This window comes from Phoxinus phoxinus, assembly GCF_949152265.1.
Source record: "Phoxinus phoxinus genome assembly, chromosome: 5".
Lineage (NCBI taxonomy): Eukaryota > Metazoa > Chordata > Actinopteri > Cypriniformes > Leuciscidae > Phoxinus > Phoxinus phoxinus.
In genome coordinates, this window is record NC_136880.1 from 28,637,463 (window position 1) to 28,657,240 (window position 19,778).

At 37.6% G+C, this 19,778-nt stretch overlaps 1 protein-coding gene across 1 annotated transcript in view; it reads left to right on the forward strand.

Moving 5' to 3' along the window:
• The window catches only part of yes1 (YES proto-oncogene 1, Src family tyrosine kinase), a 31,762-nt gene that overhangs the window by 9,224 nt on the left and 2,760 nt on the right, over positions 1–19,778 (forward strand). The window contains exons 2-11 of the mRNA XM_079613215.1: positions 3,833–4,120; positions 9,214–9,313; positions 10,480–10,578; positions 11,923–12,026; positions 12,120–12,269; positions 14,039–14,194; positions 15,399–15,578; positions 15,981–16,057; positions 16,834–16,987; positions 18,092–18,223. Of these exons, the coding sequence (XP_079469341.1) occupies positions 3,841–4,120; positions 9,214–9,313; positions 10,480–10,578; positions 11,923–12,026; positions 12,120–12,269; positions 14,039–14,194; positions 15,399–15,578; positions 15,981–16,057; positions 16,834–16,987; positions 18,092–18,223 (1,432 nt within the window). The 5' untranslated portion in view covers positions 3,833–3,840. The remainder of the gene's footprint in view (positions 1–3,832; positions 4,121–9,213; positions 9,314–10,479; positions 10,579–11,922; positions 12,027–12,119; positions 12,270–14,038; positions 14,195–15,398; positions 15,579–15,980; positions 16,058–16,833; positions 16,988–18,091; positions 18,224–19,778) is intronic.

Below are 19,778 nucleotides of genomic sequence, written 5' to 3' on the forward strand. Positions count from 1 at the left end.
CACTCCTTTGCTTTCAATTTCCCCCATTACATATGCTGCTTTTCAAATAAAGAGCTTTCTTAACAGACCCCAAACAAGTACTTGTGTTGGTGTTCTGTCCTTTTTTATATGATGGTCTCCAGAAGAGACCATATTGACATTTACATTTTTATATTTATATTTTTAAAAAGAGTAGGGGTGTAACCCCGGCATCCTGGCCAAATTTGCCCCTTGGCCTCTGTCCATCATGGCCTCCTAATCATCCCCATATACTGATTGGCTTCATCACTCTGTCTCCTCTCAACCAATAAGCTGGTGTGTTGTGGGCGGTCTGGCGCAATATGGCTGCCGTCGCATCATCCAGGTGGATGCTGCACATTGGTGGTTGTTGAGGTGATTCCCCCTTCCGTGTAAAAGCGCTTTGAGTACCCTGAAAACCACTATATAAATGTAACAAATTAATTAAAATTAATTGATTAAATTAATTAATATTGCCAGTAAGTATTGAGATTATTCAGACTGTTTTTAGTCTGAATAACTAACTGTTTTTAGTCTGAATAACTAACTGTTTTTAGTCTGAATAACTAACTGTTTTTAGTCTGAGTCCAACAGCATTGTGACTATATACTGTGTCCACACTGCGAGTGAGAGTGATGCTACAAAACGAAATCACTCCCATCATGATCAACGAATCAGTGTCCACTGCAGATATGTCACACTTGCAATAATGGGAGTGATGTTTACTTAGCATCATGAGTCATGACTTATGCGCACTTGTAGATCGGGTGTAAATGATTTTTAAACTTGAAGATTCTAGCAGAGGTTGAATTGATTGAATCTCGTCTGTCAGGGTGGGGGTGGGCGGTATAACGATAGACACGATTAACCGGTAGAAATGTATCAACCGGTAGAGAGTTTGGACTCTAATGATTACACACTCATGTAACGTTAGGTCTGCACCATCACGAAAGCTCATAATTTGCTTGCATTTTCTGAGATGTGCTGTCTGAGAACATGAAGCCATGCTCATAGAGCATGAGTACAGAACTGAGTTCAGGGCTTGAGCGAATATACACACACATACTCATTAGACATACTTATGTGTCAATATGCCCATCTTTGCAACTGTCCTCTTAAACAGTAATTTATGTCTTAAGTGAATAAAAACAGTTGAGAAATAATGAGTAAGTGACAAAATACTGATTAAAGTGATTACAATTTCAGGCATCACTGCGTGCTTTAAAATCCAGTGTCATTTTATTTCTCCATTCTGGACCAAACATCCTAAGTAACGCTAACAGTCAGACTTCAGGTACCACCCAAAATGCAGCAATAACTAATCAGGAAATCATTTTCATGATTGATCGTCGCTGTTACATCCGAGTACTCGTGCACATCCCTAATTGGGATGTATATCGTTATCAAAATTACTCATATCGTGATTCATGATATTGGTCATATCGCCCCCTCCTATATAAGGGGTATGTATACATTTTCTCTCCATTGAAAGGATGCTGCGGTCCCCTCAGGCCTAGCCTTTGAAATTGCATTATGGGTATTTGAAGCAGATGATGTACTGCTGAGCTTTATATGACTCCATCAGAGGTCAGATCTTTCTTCAGTTGCTTCGTGTCTGCTGCTTCTCAGAGCTGGGATTGATTAAAGCCCATTCTGGCATGTTTACAAGCACCCATCATTGGCTTATCCTGTCCTGAGGAGGTGACACCTTTCTAGCGGTTTCCTCACAGGTCAAGAGGAGCAGATACAGTTCACGTGTCAGGACATGTTCATGTCCCACTTCCAGCTAACCACTCATTCTCAACTACTCTTTATCACATCGTTTTGCTTGAATTTTTCCCTTTTCAAAACTTGAAACACTCCCCTCTATAGAGGGCCTCCCTCATTTCCAATGGCCTTTTGTGCGCAAGTATTTTTCCCATTGGGAAACTTACACAATATAAAACACAAAACGATGTATTTTGAACACCCGGTAGAAAATATATACATTAAGAATGATTCATACTTACAGGTCGTGATTCTGGGGAGAAAGCTGGTCCAAATAAACTGGGTACTGACCCGTCTTTCAAGAGCATGCGTTTTGCGAATCCCGCTTTGAACTCCAAGTTTTGAGAAGCAGTCGTCAGTAAAATGACATTTGAGGGCTGGTCAAGTTTATCCGTGGGCTGACAACGTACAAAATAGGTGGGCATTATGCATATGTATTTTCCAGTGACATAGAAAGCCACACAGTGGGATTCGAATTACAAGTGACTCGTATAGGCGGTTCAGAGTCGATTCTTTCTTTTGGGAGACAATATTTATCTTTATCTTTATTTATCGTGCACTTTTGACTTTAGAACATTTGAATACACAAACAGCTATATTACACACTGCATGAAAGGGAATATTTGAAAAACCATAATAGGGGCACTTTAAATGTAATATCTGAATTCAGCACATCAAAATACATGCTTCATACTATTCATCTTTTTGTGCAATGTAGTTTTACACCAGGAATTCCACTGTTATTTAAAAAAAAATTAAAACAATATGGGCAGATATCTTCAAAAGCATATACCTTCAAAGTTGTATCTCACTGTATGTCTGTCTTTAAAGGTTAACAAGTTATTGTAAATCAATTCCTCTATGGAGAAAATGAATGTGATTTTTACTTCCGTAACACGACTGCTGCACTCTATATCTTGTTGTCTGTCGTCTGTTTGTCCCAGCTATATGTGTTCAATGTGTGGTGGACCTGTTGTGTCTTGTAACCCTCATCTCAAGGCCACCTGTTCCTTTAAGGCCACGCTCGCATTCCTCATTCCCCAGCACATGTGTGCCTGCTCCGTGCCGAGTGCATCCCAGACAAAGAGGCCTGGCAGAAACACAAGCAGGGACGGGACGTCTGGAGATTATACTGTCATCCCTCTCGAGCTCTGCCTCTGAGGGTAAAGCCCTCCTATCACATTGACCACACGGAGCAGTCAACACGACCTGACACGTTTGTGTGGGTTGTTAGGGACATGGATCGGTGACCCAGCTCTGCTCAAAAGACGCTCGTGTGATTAACTCTGACATGTGCATTGCTGTGGAATGACGGCAAGTCTGTTGAAAGCAGTTTTGATTTGGCAAGTAACAGGAAGCAGATGCTCGTGCTGAGGTCTGATTTGGGGTTCCTTCATTGTGAAAACATTTTCCATGTTTGTCATCTTTTTATGCCCACTTTCATTCTACATTTCATCCAATTTCATTTGTGTCATGTTAAGGAAACAACCTTAAAATAAGTTGTGGTGCTCCTGCTCATACTTTGAGTTATGGGTAAAACATAAAAGGATAGTTAAATTCTGACATAATTTACTCGTCTTTCCATATATATTCTTTTGAACTTTCTATTTATTACAGAATCCTGAAAAAAAAATAGTATAACGGTCTCCCCAAAAATTATAAAACATTTCTTATGCACCAAATCAGCATATTAGAATAATTTCTGAAGGATCATGTGACACTGAAGACTGGAGTAATGATGCTGCAAGTTCAGATTTGCCATCACAGGAATGCGTTGCATTTTAAAAACATTATTATTTTAAATTGTAATGGTAATGTTTTTATGGTGTTCAATTATTTGTGATCAAATAATTGCAGCCTTGGTGAACATAAGAGACTTCTTTCAAAAACATTAAAAAAATCTTATCGAGTACCGACCCCAAACCTTTGTGTGTGCGTGCGTGTGTGTGTGCGCGCGTGCAGATTTCCAATGTGCCATAAATGGTTGCAATTGCTATGATAGGTCAAGATTGCATTCCTTTGGAAAAATGCCATGAGAGCTGGTAAATATGAACTCCTCTTTCCACAGGCTTGACTATGGGCTGTGTCAAGAGTAAAGAGGACAAGGGTCCTACACAGAAGTACCGACCAGATCCCACCAATCCCACCCCTGGGTCACACATGGGTCTCTACGGACCAGACCCCACCCAGATGGGCCAGTCACCTGCCCTGAAGGGCCCCACCAACAACTATAACAGCCGCACAACTGGGCTTACCCCATTCGGTGGCTCCTCCTCTGTCATCACACCCTTCGGTGGAGCCTCCTCTTCCTTCTCCACTGTTGCTGTAAGCAGCCCCTTCCCTGGTGCCGTCACAGGTGAGTGGATGAGCGATAAGAGCTCTGTCTCTGAACCTCTGTGAAGTAGCTTTGTCTAAGGAAACAAGAATTCCTAAGAAAGCATATCTGATGTCTGATACCAGGTCTGGCCTTCTTCATTCCAGGGGCCTCATTTATAAAACGAACAAACGATTGTTTTGATCTTAAAGGGGTGGTAAAATGCCCTTTTCACAAGATGTAAAATAAATCTCTGATTTCCCCCAGAGTGTGTTTGCCCAAGTTTTAGCCCAAAATACCCCACAGATATTTTTATATAGCATGTTAAAGTTGTCACTTTTTGAGGTTTTGCAAAAACGCACCGTTTTTGTGTCTGGCCCTTTAAATGCAAATGAGCTGCTGCAGGGGGTGGGGTTTCAAGAGCGTGTGTGTGTGTTAGCAGCTGTGATTACCTCACGCAGACACACTAAAATGACAAAAAACTGTTCTGCCTTTAATGTTAAAACGGAGTCAGACAAAGATGGAGAGACTCAAGAAGAAGTGACAACATGTAGAATGCAACAGGACGTCTCTGAATGGTTAGATGATGAATTTATGTTGCTGATGTGGAGTTAACTATCTTCAATTAGCATATTCTGTCATGATAATCTATAAATCGCTCGTATAGGAACTGTTGTGAGATGCACACAGAGTGACTTTCTATTGCATGTGAAAAGATGGATGCTAAAGTTTGAGCTGACTCACAAATGTACTCTTATACAACAACTTGTCCTCTTCTCAACATGGACTGTGTGTTCCCGGGGGCGGGGTTTATGTACATTTTAGGGTTGGTGATGTTACTAACCCAGGAGGAATGTCGTGTAGTCCCTACCAGCCGTTTGTTGTAGTCCTTTTCTTTCAAAGCAAATATCTTCCTTTGCTTAGAACTTTGAGCGTTGTAACTTTGCAGATGTTGTTTATGCTCAAACAGCAACATTACACACTAACTAAAGTTAGAAAAGTGAAATCCTACTCAACCAACCACCCCTTTAAATGTAACGGATTAAAGGATTTTATACTACATCAAAATAAGGAACAAATCTGGGATTTATAAGGCAGAAACTGACATGAAATAGTCTTTGTGTATGCTGCTAACTGAAGATCATTCGTACAATCTTTTTGGTGCTTATATACCAGTAATTCAGTTTATTTAACATTATGAAAATGTAAAGATAAATAGGCAATAACAGTCTGCATTAATATAATTATGTGCACAAATGAGTAGCATTTGAACTGTTTTTAAATAATTACATCTTTGAAAGTAAGTAAAATGAATATATAATTTTTTTTCTATATTGTTATATATTATAAACAATATAATATTTTATTGGTCCCACTAAGGTGTGACTGATTTTAACATTTATATATTCCTCACAGACTCATTTTATTGATTTCTCTCATTAAATATGGCATCTATAGCGCCATAGCTTATTCAAAAGCTCAGGGTCACCATGAGGATAAAGGTTTTGTTTGGTGTTTTGTTTGTGTATGTAAGCACTTTAATGAAATCAGAGTTCATGGAAGCCAGATGTTATGTAAATGAGAACACTAAAACAATATGTCCTGTGTGTTTCATTAAATTAGAATTACAAACTGCATTTGTAGTAGGCCTAAATAAAAAGGAGAGGGGAACTAATGTGATTTATTCCTCTTTGTTCAGTGATCATTTCTTTGTTATGCTTAAGGCAGTGCCGTGAAGAGATCTCTTGATACCAAGTTTTGGGTATAAATGCGATATGTGTCTACATCAGAAAACTGAAAGAATTAGATCTTTGTGTGTTCTCTGTAAACGACACAGTTTTTATTCATTTGGGCTATAAATAGTGTAATTATCACATCATGTCTTGTCACAGGGAAAGCGCTGTTCAAGAATCTGCTTTTACAGGCAGCATTTGATCTGATAGTCTTTGCTTAACTGCTAAATTCAGTGTGCTCTGATGGAAATCGTCTCCAGGGAAAATCTGGAGAGTTTTTATGAGCTGTTCAGTGTCAGTGGGCGGGCAGAAGACAGTGTACCCAGCTCACCCACATCAAATATATTATTTCTGGCATCTTTGAAACTGTTCACATATTTCTGTTATAATCTAGGGATGTTAGATGTCAATACTAAAATAAATGCAACCAGTCTATCTACAATACCGGTGGTACCAAGTATTCTGTACTGAGTGCCTCAAACCTCGCAATCAACCAGGTTAACCAGCATGTGGATGTTCACTTGGTCAAGATGCCTGTTTTGCAGTATATTTATATAAACATAATATTTTTGTCAAAATATCTGATCTTTCCATTAGCCTTTGCTGTTTACATCCAACCAAATATCTTTTTTATTTAACATTTTATTATAGCTCTCTAATCTTATCTAGTATATTGTTAAAGGGGTCATGACATGAGAAACCAAATTTGCCTTGATCTTTTGGTATATAAGAGGTCTTTGTACCATTAAAACGTCCTGCAAGTTTCATAGCTTAAGACGTCCTCCCCATTATAAACGAATCATTTATTTAATCAAGCTCTAAATACAGCTCGTTCTGGATCCATGGTAAGTGACGTACCAGCGTTTGCATATAGACCGCCTCCAGCACAAGACAACTACGCTTTCAAGCGCAAGACAACTACGTTCATTTCGTATCGTTGTCGCGCCCGCGCGCCGCGCGCCTCACTAGTGTTCAGTTGACGGACAGCGAGTGGGTCTGTGTACAGGGAAATTACGATGCCACATATGTGCTGTTCCTGGCTGTGGACAAACAACATCTTTGAATACGCTGCGAAAGATCCAGTCGTCAGGGGAAAATGGATGCACTTTATTTTTTGCGGACGTCTCAGTCACGGCAGTGTTAGTTTAAGCGTTTGTTCTATACATTTGAAAGATGACTGTTTTGAGAACAAATCCCAAAATGATGCTGGCTTTGCCAGAAAACTGTTGCTCAAAGATAAGTCCGTGCCGACTATTCTGGGCTCAACAACGACGACGCAAACTGTAAGTAATGTATTTAAAACTTTAAACTATTTAAATACGCTGAATCCGCAAATCCTCTGGCTGGGGGCGTTAATAATTGATGCATAGGCACTGACGTTAGCCAATCATAACAGTGGGCGTTAACTCTTAAAGGGGAAACACCCCCAAAACAGACTGTTTGAATCAGAGGATGAGAAACAGGGTGGGAAAAGGTCATAAATCACTACATTTAAAAAAAATGTTTAAAAAAAAAAACTATAGTAATACTATAATTGCACCTAAGGGAACATAATAATAAAAAATTAAAAAAAACCATGTCATGACCCCTTTAATAATCAATCAACAAGATTGACAAAATAAATTAAAAAGTGCTTGTACTGATTATTTATTTGTTGTTTAGCCCATTACTGGCTGTTTACTCCAATAATTACTTAAAAATATGAATAATGTTTACTTAAAGCTACACCGTGTGTTTTTTTTAAGTTGATTCTTAGCAAAAAACACTTTGTTCTTTCAAAATTATATGTGCTCATTAATGTATAATTACTTCTATCAAGTAATCTTGTAAGCGTAGAATCTGCCATTTATAATACGGGTGAGCTGCTCGAATGACGGAAGCCATGTTGTGCCTCCATCTTTAAAATACATTAGCCAAAGAGGGACATACCTGGAAATTCAAGCTTCGCCTTTCACGTTTTTATACTCGGTGGCACCGTGATGAATGCGAGGGGGAGATTACTCGCGACTGCTGGCAGATTTGAAATAATACGGCCGGTATATTTTATATTACACTTTTTAAATGATTAACATTTATATGTTATATTTGCAATTACAATACACATTCGTTCATATAGTATTATTTTTGCTGTGTATCCTAGTTGTATTAAAGAAATTTTGGTGGTAGCGGTATCAACTACTGCAATTTTGCTTTTGTGAAAACCCTAATTACTCATCATCGACACTTTGTCTGTAGGTTCAACTGATCCAATTTATTAGCCAAACAGAAAAATCGACAGCACCCATGTTCACGTCATACCTGTTAGGATCGTGTGTGTGTGTTTTTTTGTTTATATTACATTGTGGGAACCAAATGTCCCCACAAGGATAGTAAAACCGGAGATCACCTCCATTGTGGGTACCAGCCAGCGGTCCCCATGAGGGGAATGGGTTAATAAACATACTAAATTATATATTTTTGAAAATGTAAAAATGCAGAATGTCTCCTGTGATGGGTAGGTTTAGGGATAGGGGCAGTGTAAGTGGGATAGAATATACAGTTTGTACAGTATAAAAACCATTACGCCTATGAATGTCCTCACAAGGATAGCAAAACAAACCTGTGTGTGTGTGTGGCGCAGGCATAGCGGATGTAATCACCCTCTGTTCTTCACTGATGGATAATCTGTTCTCGGTGGCCTGTTTAGGTTTAATCCAACCCATTCCTTTTGTCCTCCCTCACACTTATTTCTTCTTTGCGTCCAACTGGGCCATCCATAAACCATGCTTGTGAAAATCCCATTGTTTATGTAGCCAAGACAAAGAGTGAGCCGGCTAATGATAACTGTCTGTAGAGATGACCAAGCCGGGAACAAAAATCAATGAACACCTCATTTAACGTGTCTATAAATGCTTAACTAAACTCGGTAACACTTTGCAATAAGGTTCATTAGTTAACATTAGTTAATTACATTAGTTAACGTTAACTAATAATGAACTGCACGTATACAGCATTTATTCATCTTTGTTAATGTTAACTTCAACATTTACTAATACTTTAGTAAAATCTTGTTAACATGAGTTAATGCACTGTGAACTAACATGAACAAACAATGAACAGCTTTATTCATATTAACTAACATTAACAAAGATTAATAAATGCTGTAACAAATGTATTGCTCATTGTTAGTTCATGTTAGTTAATACATTAACTAATGTTTAATAAATGAACCTTATTGTAAAGTGTTACCCTAAACTCTATTATGTTGCTGAAATAGCATCTGATGCTGTAATTTCAAATGTAAAAAGTAAGTTACTTGGCAGCTAACTAGCCATTAGCGTACTATTATTGTATTGTCTGAGTCTGTGATTTGAATCTTTACACAACCATCAAACATTAAACCTACAATGATTTTTCTTGCAGGCGGCGTAACTTTCTTTGTGGCCTTATATGATTATGAAGCCAGGACATCAGATGACCTCTCCTTCAAGAAAGGCGATAGATTTCAGATCATCAACAACACGTGAGTTCCTTTCCTCTGCTCATATGTTCACGTCCACTCTGGGGTGACATGGCTTGAGCATGTCGTGCTACAGTAAAGATGAAGTAAATAAATAATTGTGTGTCTGTGTATAGATATATATATAGATGTATACATACATAATGCATACCAACTAGGGTTGCATAGGGGCAGAACATTTCCAGAAAATTTAAGCTAGGGAATTTTGTAAATATTCCAAGTTGGAAACCTAACGGGAATTAATTGGAAATGTTGGGTAATTTATACAAACTGTGTCATATGACCAAACAAAATGTTTACATTTATGTTTGTATAAACAGACATGCATGCAATATAATACATATATAAAAAAATGACATTTTTTACTTTTTATTTTTATTTGTGAGTTGAACTTTACTCTTCAACTTTCATTGAACAACAAAAAAGCATGATGCAAAGCAAAAATTTTGAATAAAATAAACATATTCCCCCCCAGATTGGAATCTGGTTGTTTTAACCAAGATTATGCTGCAAGATGGGGTTTTTTAACACTACATTTAATTTCCCTGTTATAGGCTAACCTGCAATTTTGCACATTTCCAGTTTATTCCCATACATTCCCATTAATTCCCATGGAAAGTTTCCAACTTTGAAAATTCCCAGAAATTTGTTTATCTTGGTGAATATCTTGGTGACCAAAATAAGTAAAGTGAGGCTTTTGGCAGGTCCTCACTTCCGACACTCCTTTAAAGGGCTGTTTAAGGGTTAACATTTGGTTTTAGGGTTAAAGTTAAGGTTAGCCATTTAGTTGTGATGGTAAAGGCAAGGGGCTTGGGATTGCATTATATCATTGAATGTCAAAGATAGTCATACAAACATGGATATGTGTCTGTGTATTTATTTATTTATTTAATTTTTTAATCCATCATTGTATTCCAACTTCGTTGAGGGCGAAATCTGTCTGGGTTAATGTATTTCCATAATGGGCCATCTGTTCAACCACTAGCCAGGTTTAGCATTCAATAAATGCTCACAGCTCAAATTCTTTCCTTCTGTAACGTCCCTGACATTTTTAATCATACGCTTCAAATTCCTTCACTTCCCTGCATTTTTTACTGTTGATACTGTTCTGTTTGTGGTGAAGGACATGAGCATGATAACTCGGTTGTGTCTTTTGCTTTGGTCCATAGAGAGGGAGACTGGTGGGAGGCTCGCTCCATCAACACGGGGCAGAAGGGCTACATTCCCAGTAATTACGTGGCCCCTGCAGACTCCATCCAAGCGGAAGAGTAAGTAACTCCTCTCCTCCTGTGCCTATCCAATCATCTCATCTCTTCATGCCGTAATTAAGAGAGCGTGATGGCCGGTCACACGTACGCCCAGAGCCCTGGTGCTGACAAACACACCAACAAACACATGACTGCAAGACAAAAGACTCTCTTTTTGAGTTACAAACTTTACGTCTGTTTCTCTTTCAGTGTTACTCCCTTCTTCACCCATATTATTTCACTTGGTTTTTTTGTGTTGTACTTCTGTACAAGCTTTACTTTCATTCTTTGCCATTTTTCACTTTGCAAATGTTTTAACGTATTTTACTTTAAAATGCCCTTTAAATATAGACAATATTTAATCATGATCATGTTCATTCATTAAAGATTTAAAAAATGTATATATTTTCTCTGATTTCAGTTCATTTCTGAAAACTGGTTCAAACTATCTATTTCAGTGAATCAATTGTGATTTTGTTTGTAAAAATCTTCACAGAGGTCTTGGTGGCTTAATTGTATATTGTAATAAGTTTATTGGTTAATATAAATTAAAATCAGTTAACATTATTAAATAGCATTGTTAATTTAAAGAAGTAGTGTTGAATTATGCTTTGTTTTTTTACTGCTTTAAAACAAATCATCAAGAAGATATAAATCAACAGTTATCAAGATGACTACTTTAAACTCCTTTCACTTTGGGGGTCAGTAATATATCTATTTTTTTTTAGAAATAATTTTTTATTCAAGGATGCATTAAATTGATCAAAAGTGACAGAAATCTTTTGTGACATTATAAAAGTCATTACTATTTCTTATAAATGCTGTTCTTTTTAACGTTTATATTCGTCAACAAATCTTTAAAAAAAACATGGTTTCCACCTAAATATTAAGCAGTACAACTATTTTCAACATTCAGTTTTGCCTTCTCAAGAATAAATTACATTTTGAAATGTATTAAAATAGAAAACTGTTACTTAAATATATATTATGAAATATTACAGTTTAATGTATTTTTGCATTCAAATAAATGCAGTCTTGGTGAAACTACTGTAAGAGACTTCTTTCAAAAACATTAAAACATCTTACTGGCCCCAATTGTTTTTTTTAGTTGTTGTAAAGATTTTTTGTCTTATTTTCCCAGTTACCTGGACACTGAGAAACTCTTTCAGGACAGATTCAGACCAATTTAATTAACTTGAGTCAGTTTTTCTTTTTAGAGAAAAGCCCATTCTTCATCAGACTTTTAGATTTTTTGAAACTAGTTTAGTTTTCATCAGACTGCCTTTTATATGTTCCAGAGCATTCCAAACTCCACATTAACATGGCTTGGCAAGTGATTTATTTTCATTTATTTCCATCTCATAGATGGTACTTTGGAAAAATGGGTCGTAAAGATGCTGAGCGACTGCTACTGGTTCCTGGAAACCAGCGGGGCACATTTTTGGTCCGAGAAAGTGAGACCACTAAAGGTAAGTGAACTGCTATCTGTCTTAAGACACTGGTACTCAAAACCAAACCAAATCAGAAATATTTGAATCTATTTCATCCTCTCATCTTGGCAGGGGCTTACTCTCTCTCAATACGGGACTGGGATGAGATGAAGGGAGACAACGTGAAACACTACAAAATCCGAAAGCTTGACAGTGGAGGCTATTACATCACTACAAGAGCCCAGTTTGACACTCTACAGAAACTGGTGAAGCATTACACAGGTTAGCACATCCACGTGGGTCAAGTTTTGAGTCCTACTGAAGTTATTTAATGTATACACTACCATTCAAAAGTTTAAGTTGATAATATTTTTTTTGTTTTTGAAAGAAGCCTCTTATGCTCACCAAAGCTGCAATTATTAGTAAAAGCAGCAATTTAAAATGTAAAAATAACTGATTTCTATTTTAAAATGTAATGTATTCCTACAGCAAAGCTGTATTTTCATCATTATTACTCCAGTCTTCAGTGTCACATGATCCTTAAGAAATCATTAAAGAAACAATATTGTTTATTGTATCTTCTTCCGATACAAATGGACTTTAAGGGTTTTAAGCAAAACTTGACATGGCCAGAAACTGTGTGGAGTACAGAAGGCATGTGGAGATGGCAGGGTGTTGGTTTGAAGCTTAGGGGTCTCAGTGTGACTGGCGCTAACAGGTGCCTGACGTCTGTCCCCGTTCACCCAGACTGTCAGTTAATCTTAGCTTAGTTTTCACAGGGGAACCTCTGAGAGGGCTTTTGACATCGACACTTCTTTGATCTTATGAGACGTTACGTGAGTATCCTACCACAGCTCTGTTGTTGTAGCTGAAGTCAGTCCCCACAAAGTAAAACCATCAGATTCTCCTAATTGTGGTTTTGTCAAGACATCAAACCAGTGTTATGTTTACCTCAGCGGTTAAGCTCTCAAAGCAGGATTACTTGATATAAACTACATAACAAAAAGTATGTGGTCACTTTTCTAATCTAAGGGTTTGGCTTTTTAACTACACTCATTGCTAGCAGGTCAATAAAATTACTCATACAGACATACAATCTCCTTAAACAAACATTTACAGTAGAGCAGGCTGTACCTATTCTGTTCCAGCCTAACAATTCCCCATGTATAATGGTCTGCTGTGTTTGGTGTGGAACAAGCCCAGTGCTGTTTTTGTTGTTTTAAAGATATACTTTTGATTGAACACATTTTGTTCAGTTAAATTCTTATTACTTAATATTTCTGTGGAAACTGATACATTTTTGCAGGATTCTTTGATTGATAGAACGTTCCAAAGTTCCAAAATGTAGTCGAAAATCTTGCCAGAAGAGAGGATGCTGTTAGGAAGGACCAACTCGCCATTATTGTCTATGTTTAAACTCCCACTGAGTAGTGGATTTAATTGTTTTCTGTCTGGCATTTCATACAACCTGTCACAGACCCGAGGACCTGTGAAAGAAACAAATTTGCTATTCAGATTCATCTTATCTGAAGAATGTCAAGGCTTAATGAAAGGCCATCAGTCCTTGTCTGGCTCTCTCTGTGAGACCCGCTTTGTAGATTTTAATCATTTTGCTGAAAGACAGTGATTAATTGGCTCTGTGGCTGGTTAAATGATGAATGACTTTTGCCCTCACCTAGATCATTTTGTAGTCTTATTCTTAATGGTCCCCTATTGTTTGCAATTTGGAAAATATCACACACCTTGTTTAATTCAGAACGGCATCTATTCGTTTTGCTCAGCACTTCTCTCACTCACTATGTTATTTATTTTTAAATGATGTTTGAGTTACAGTTTTTATCACGGGTCATAATGTACTGGTCTAAACTGTATTGAAATCCCAGTTGTTTTTATTAGGGAGTGTCTATTGTCTGGATATGGGCGTTACACTCACAGGTGTAATTCTAGTTCAAAGAAAACTAGTCTCATCTACTTAAGGTTTATGACCGTTGTGTTCTCTCTGACATCAATCTTATGTGTGTGTGTGTGTGTGTGTGTTTGTGTGTGTGTAGAGCATGCAGATGGGTTGTGCTACCGACTGACCACAGTGTGTCCGACGGTGAAGCCCCAGACTCAGGGTCTGGCTAAAGACGCATGGGAAATCCCACGAGATTCACTGCGTCTGGAGCTCAAGCTGGGTCAGGGCTGCTTCGGAGAGGTCTGGATGGGTAAGACAAATGCACATACAATGCAGAGAACTCAAACTCCTTCCCCAAAGCACCTGGCACACTACACCCCACTCTCCTCTACTGTGAAGGTCATACATTTCTGTTGTTTTATAAATGCACCACAGCACTTAAGTGTTTATGTACAAGAGGCAGGTGTGTAAGTGGATTATTACGAACCCGTGTCTTTCGTCACAGCTCTTAAAGCTAGCTTCGCTGCAAGCTCTAACATGCCACATCATAGAAAACTATGTCAGAAATTCCGCTTATTGTCTGAGTATGTTTGTTTCAACATGCATAATAGGTTCCACATTACTGTTTTGTCATGAGCTGGCAATCTGTGTCATTGTCGTTTAAACGGTTTGCTCAATGGTCTGTCCTGGCAAATGTACATACTTCACCCGGCTTGGAAGATTTCTTAAAGGGGTCATCGGATGCAAAATTCACTTTTATATGGTGTTTGCATATTAATGCTTCTTTGCAGTGTGTGGACACAACCACCATACAATGAAAAAAATCCATTCACTCCCTTTTTTTTAATCCTCAAAAACTCTAAACACACTCAATAATCAAGCCGTTTTCTGAGCAATATGATGTCTCATTTATATACTGTCTGCCAAGGCTGCACTTTACGCGTCGACACGCCCCATGGAAGAGATGAGCGGTTGCTCATTATCATTTAAAGAGACAAAAAAAGGTGTTGTTTTATACAACCATTGAGGAATTTTAACCAAAGTATGTTACAAACTTTACATGAAGACCCTAAAGAATCATTCTTTGTCAAAATGAGCATCCGATGACCCCTTTAAGGAATTTCATGGACTTCTTGTGTAGCCTATAAATCTTGCTTTTGGTATTAACATATTTCAGTGTTCCCACATTTCTTACTACTAATGAGGTTTTCATACTTTTCTCCACTGATGATTTCTCAGATCCTTTCTGATCATTTCTTATTAAATAGACAAATATTTAGGCTTTATTTGGTGTTTTTATGTTATATTTTGTACCGTATTTACATTTTATTGTAAAATCAAAGAATTAGCACTTCAGTTCCACTTCTGAATTAATTCTGAATTCCACTTCTGGATTAATAACTGATTACACAGGGTTGTTGATCTACAAAAACAATGTTTTTTTGTGTAATTTTGTTTTGATTTGCTTTCTTTTGCTCTCTCATTTTGCTCATTCTTTTTTTTTCTTCTTCTAGGTACTTGGAATGGCACGACTAAAGTAGCTATTAAGACTCTGAAGCCGGGCACCATGTCTCCTGAAGCTTTCCTGCAGGAAGCCCAGATCATGAAGAAGCTTCGGCATGACAAGCTGGTGCCCCTGTATGCCGTTGTGTCCGAGGAGCCAATTTACATCGTCACGGAGTACATGGGCAAAGGTAGCTTGCATTCTTGTTCTTCACTTCCTGTTTATTTTGAAGCAGCTTAACCTATATTCATTAACCATTTAATGAATAAAAAAAATAAATAATAATAAAATAAAAATATATATATATACACACATTTGTTTCATTATATTACTTTTTTTAATTGTATAAATAAGACCTGTTTTATAATTTGGTGTTGAGATGGTTGCAATGTAAAAATATAAGAACAATATATACACAAATATTGATATAATATGTTAAATAAATATTACATTTAAAATATAATATGTATAAATATGATTATATAAACATTATTTCATGTTATATAAATTATTTCATATTCTATCAATTATAATATGGTTCATATCCTAATTTTGAAGAAAAAAAGCTTTACTCTTTGCCTCTCTCTTTCAGGCAGTTTGCTGGACTTCTTGAAGGAGGGTGAGGGCAAGTACCTCAAGCTGCCCCAGCTAGTAGACATGGCTGCCCAGGTGAGAGAGAAACCCCACCCCCATCCACTGTTAACCAGCCTCTTCCTCATTTAGTAGCGCACAGCTGCCCAATCATTAGTAGAAGCATGTCACAGTGAACCTCCCAGAGCGGCAGGGTTTCAGTTTCAGTCTCCATCTGGCTGTCATATTTATTTAATATCTGATATGACATCCTGCTGCCCGTGTGTCTCTCCCAGGCACTATGATCCTCATTTCCCGCCTAATGCCTGGAGCACTTAACCGCCACTCCTGTGGGGCCACTTCACTTTAATGTGTCCACTCAATTCAGCTCTGTTCGCTTAAAAAAGCTTGCTGTTTCTCTCTCACGTTCCTCTCCTACCGCGCGCACTCACTCTCTCGCCTCCTTGAGCTCCCATCACTGCCGCATTGCTTGACTGAGGCTTCAATCTCCCCCTCACATCTCAGTTCGCGAGACGATGTTTATGAAAACCTTTTGGACAGTTTTTCAGTTTGAGGTGGTTTGTTAAATTCCCTCAAGAATGTTTCGTCCTGTTTTCTTCTTTTAAGCTTGTGTTCAGCATCCTGTTTGTAGATTTCACCCACACGCAGGCAGCTATTTGGAGCTGCTGTTTTCACATCTGAACGTTGGTTTAAAATGTAGATTTTTAAACACCGAAACTTCAAACGTGTGCCAATATCTGAACCCATAAATGCAGCATTCTGACGCTCCTAAAATAGGATTTCCATGACTGGATCTGACAGGTTGGTTTTTTAAAAGCGTTTCTGGAGGCTTGATTTCCTGTTGTCTTGTCCAGATTGCAGATGGCATGGCCTTCATCGAGAGGATGAACTACATCCACAGAGACCTGAGGGCTGCTAACATCCTGGTGGGAGACAATCTGGTCTGCAAGATCGCCGACTTTGGCCTGGCTAGACTGATTGAAGACAACGAATACACTGCTAGACAAGGTATGTGGATGGAAATGCAATATTAGCACTTTCTTTAATTCGGCCTGAAGCGATAATTGCATAATTTCCTGTTCATGATTTATCTGATTGCGGATGTATTTAAAATAATCACGATTATTATGCACTTTAAATTCTAATCACGTATTGCCATCTGATTAAGGGATTTTTATATGAATGTAGAAATTGTTCAGTAGTGTGTAATGTGAGCAGTGCATGATGTTATAAAATTATACAAAATTATATTATATTTCTATTATAATATTCTGCTGGGTTGTCAATGAATAGTGGATGAAGAAAGTGGATCAAAAATAAGTGAAACCGTATTATTATATTATTCTACCCCTGTGCAAATTCTATTTACAAAGCCTGAATGGAAATCACAACATATATTTTTTTTAATTGTATAATTCCATGTTTAATGTGAATTAATTACTTTTTTATATGTATGTGTGTTAAGCACAAGTGACAAACATTTTGTTAATCTGTAACTCAACCCATTATGGCCTTAAACATTATTATAAACCCAAAGCTTGACTTGATAATGAAAGCAAGCTGGGGGGTTTTTCATTCACAAAATCACCTTTACACAAAATATGCGTGGTGAAATATGTAACTCACACTCTTTAGTCTGGAACAATGCTGCTACTGGTAGCAAAGCCATTGCGCTGGAAGTTACAAAGCAATCAGCATCTAATCATGCAGAATTACCTCAATTACTATCTGAATCCATTATCCATGATTGTGAAGAACAAGTTGACTTGCCATTACCTACATAAATTGATGATAATTTTTCCCTGCAGGGAGTCTTGAAAGCGCAAAGGCCTCTGGGCAGTAGAGAAAATGACACATGCATTTGTTTTTGTAGCGGATTCACTAGTGATCCTTCGTGATCGATGTATGGGAAGGTTTTTTATAACAGATTCTAACACTCCCTTCACTACTTTAACTATCAATAACTTGGTAAAACAACTCAATTTCATATTATCTATTGAATTGAGTTGTGTAGAAGTCAATGGGATGTTTTAAAATGCTGACATTTGCTTTTAGTAATAGCCATTGACTCTACTGCAGTAATTTAGAGATTGTGTGTCATTGTTCCTCTAGGAGCCAAGTTTCCCATTAAGTGGACTGCACCAGAGGCAGCGCTGTACGGCCGATTCACCATCAAATCTGACGTCTGGTCCTTCGGTATCCTGCTGACTGAGCTGGTGACCAAGGGCAGAGTGCCATATCCAGGTGAGAAATATTACCTTTGATTCAGCAGTAAAGATATATTTTTCCTCACTCTTTGTATCATAATTGCACTTTAATTTGGTTTGAGGTAAACTTGTGTGCATATTTGAAGGGATAGTTTACCCAAAAATGAATCATTTACTTCCGTTCATGTCGTTCCAAACCCATAAGACTTTTGTTAATCTTCAAAACACAAATTAAAAAACCTGAGAGGTTTCTGTCCCACCATTTAAAGTCAAGGTAACCAAAATTTAGAAGATTCAAAAAGGCGCAGTTTAATCCTAGTTTTGTGAAGAGATATGATCGATTTGATGAAAGGATTTAATTTTGGCTCTTTTTCACATCTAAACAATAATCGGCACATGCATAAGCACATCACATATGGTAAATGCGGAAGCTCAAACGTGCCTGCCTGATGCACAAGAATAAAGTTTGTTCGAGTGAGACACACTAGCTTCCATGTTTACCATATGTGATATGTATGTGTTTACATGTGAATAAAAAAATCATTATATCTGTTTATCATATAAATGGATTTTATGTTCACAAGACTTGGATTATTACCTGGACTTTCAATGGAGGGACTGAAACCTCACAGGTTTCCTTTTTTTTTTGGTGAACTATCCCTTTAGTATCATAGAGCACCAGACACACCTGAACCAGCTAATCATGGTCTTCAGGTTTACACAAAATGTACAGGCAGGTGTGTTCAAGCAGGGTTGGTGGAGCTCCAAACGGAGAGGTGCAGATTCCACTGTGCCCCCTACTGGAGGAGAGAGACACTGCTGGGTGTGTTATTACTGCTCTGAAGGCGCCATCTGGCTGAAGCGGGCATGAAAGACTGACTGGGCACCAGTTCTTTTTTAACACCATCTGTCTCTTCCCTCTCTGCACTTGTCCCTCACACGGCCTTGTCTGCCTACCTAAAGCATCTCACTGATGCTGCACATCACAAACCCAGTTAGGCTTTCATCCATCATTCAGTCGTACACTATTAGAGTCGGTCCATTATTGATGGACATCTGCTTCCATGCAGAGCGCTAGATAAGGCTGGATTAATGCGACAACTTTGTTCAAGTGCGGGGAAGTTTGGCTTAGTGGTTAAAGATCTGGTTGCCAATGGTTTGTAGTTTTGAACGGCAGTAATTGAGAATATTGTTTAGAATCACATTTTTGTTTTTGAAAGAAATCGATTTTTCTGTTCACTAATGCAGCTTTCTAATTATTGAAAACAACGTTAATATTATTTTTATTTATGATTATTCATAGGGCTGCCGAAAAACCTAATTAACTACAGTTTTCAGTAATTTATTGCGATTGAATCGCTCCAAACATTTAAATTTATCATAAATATATTTTTTTGCATTGAATCTCCATATTAATTTAGAAACCACATACAGTATTTTATATTCTAAATATTTGTTTAATGGCCAGTGATGCCAGTACTGATACAATTCAGAGAATACAGGGAATAATTACATGACTGTAAATATTATAGTATAATTGAAAGACATGCCTTAACTGCAACTTGACTGCTTTTATTTATCATTTATAAATA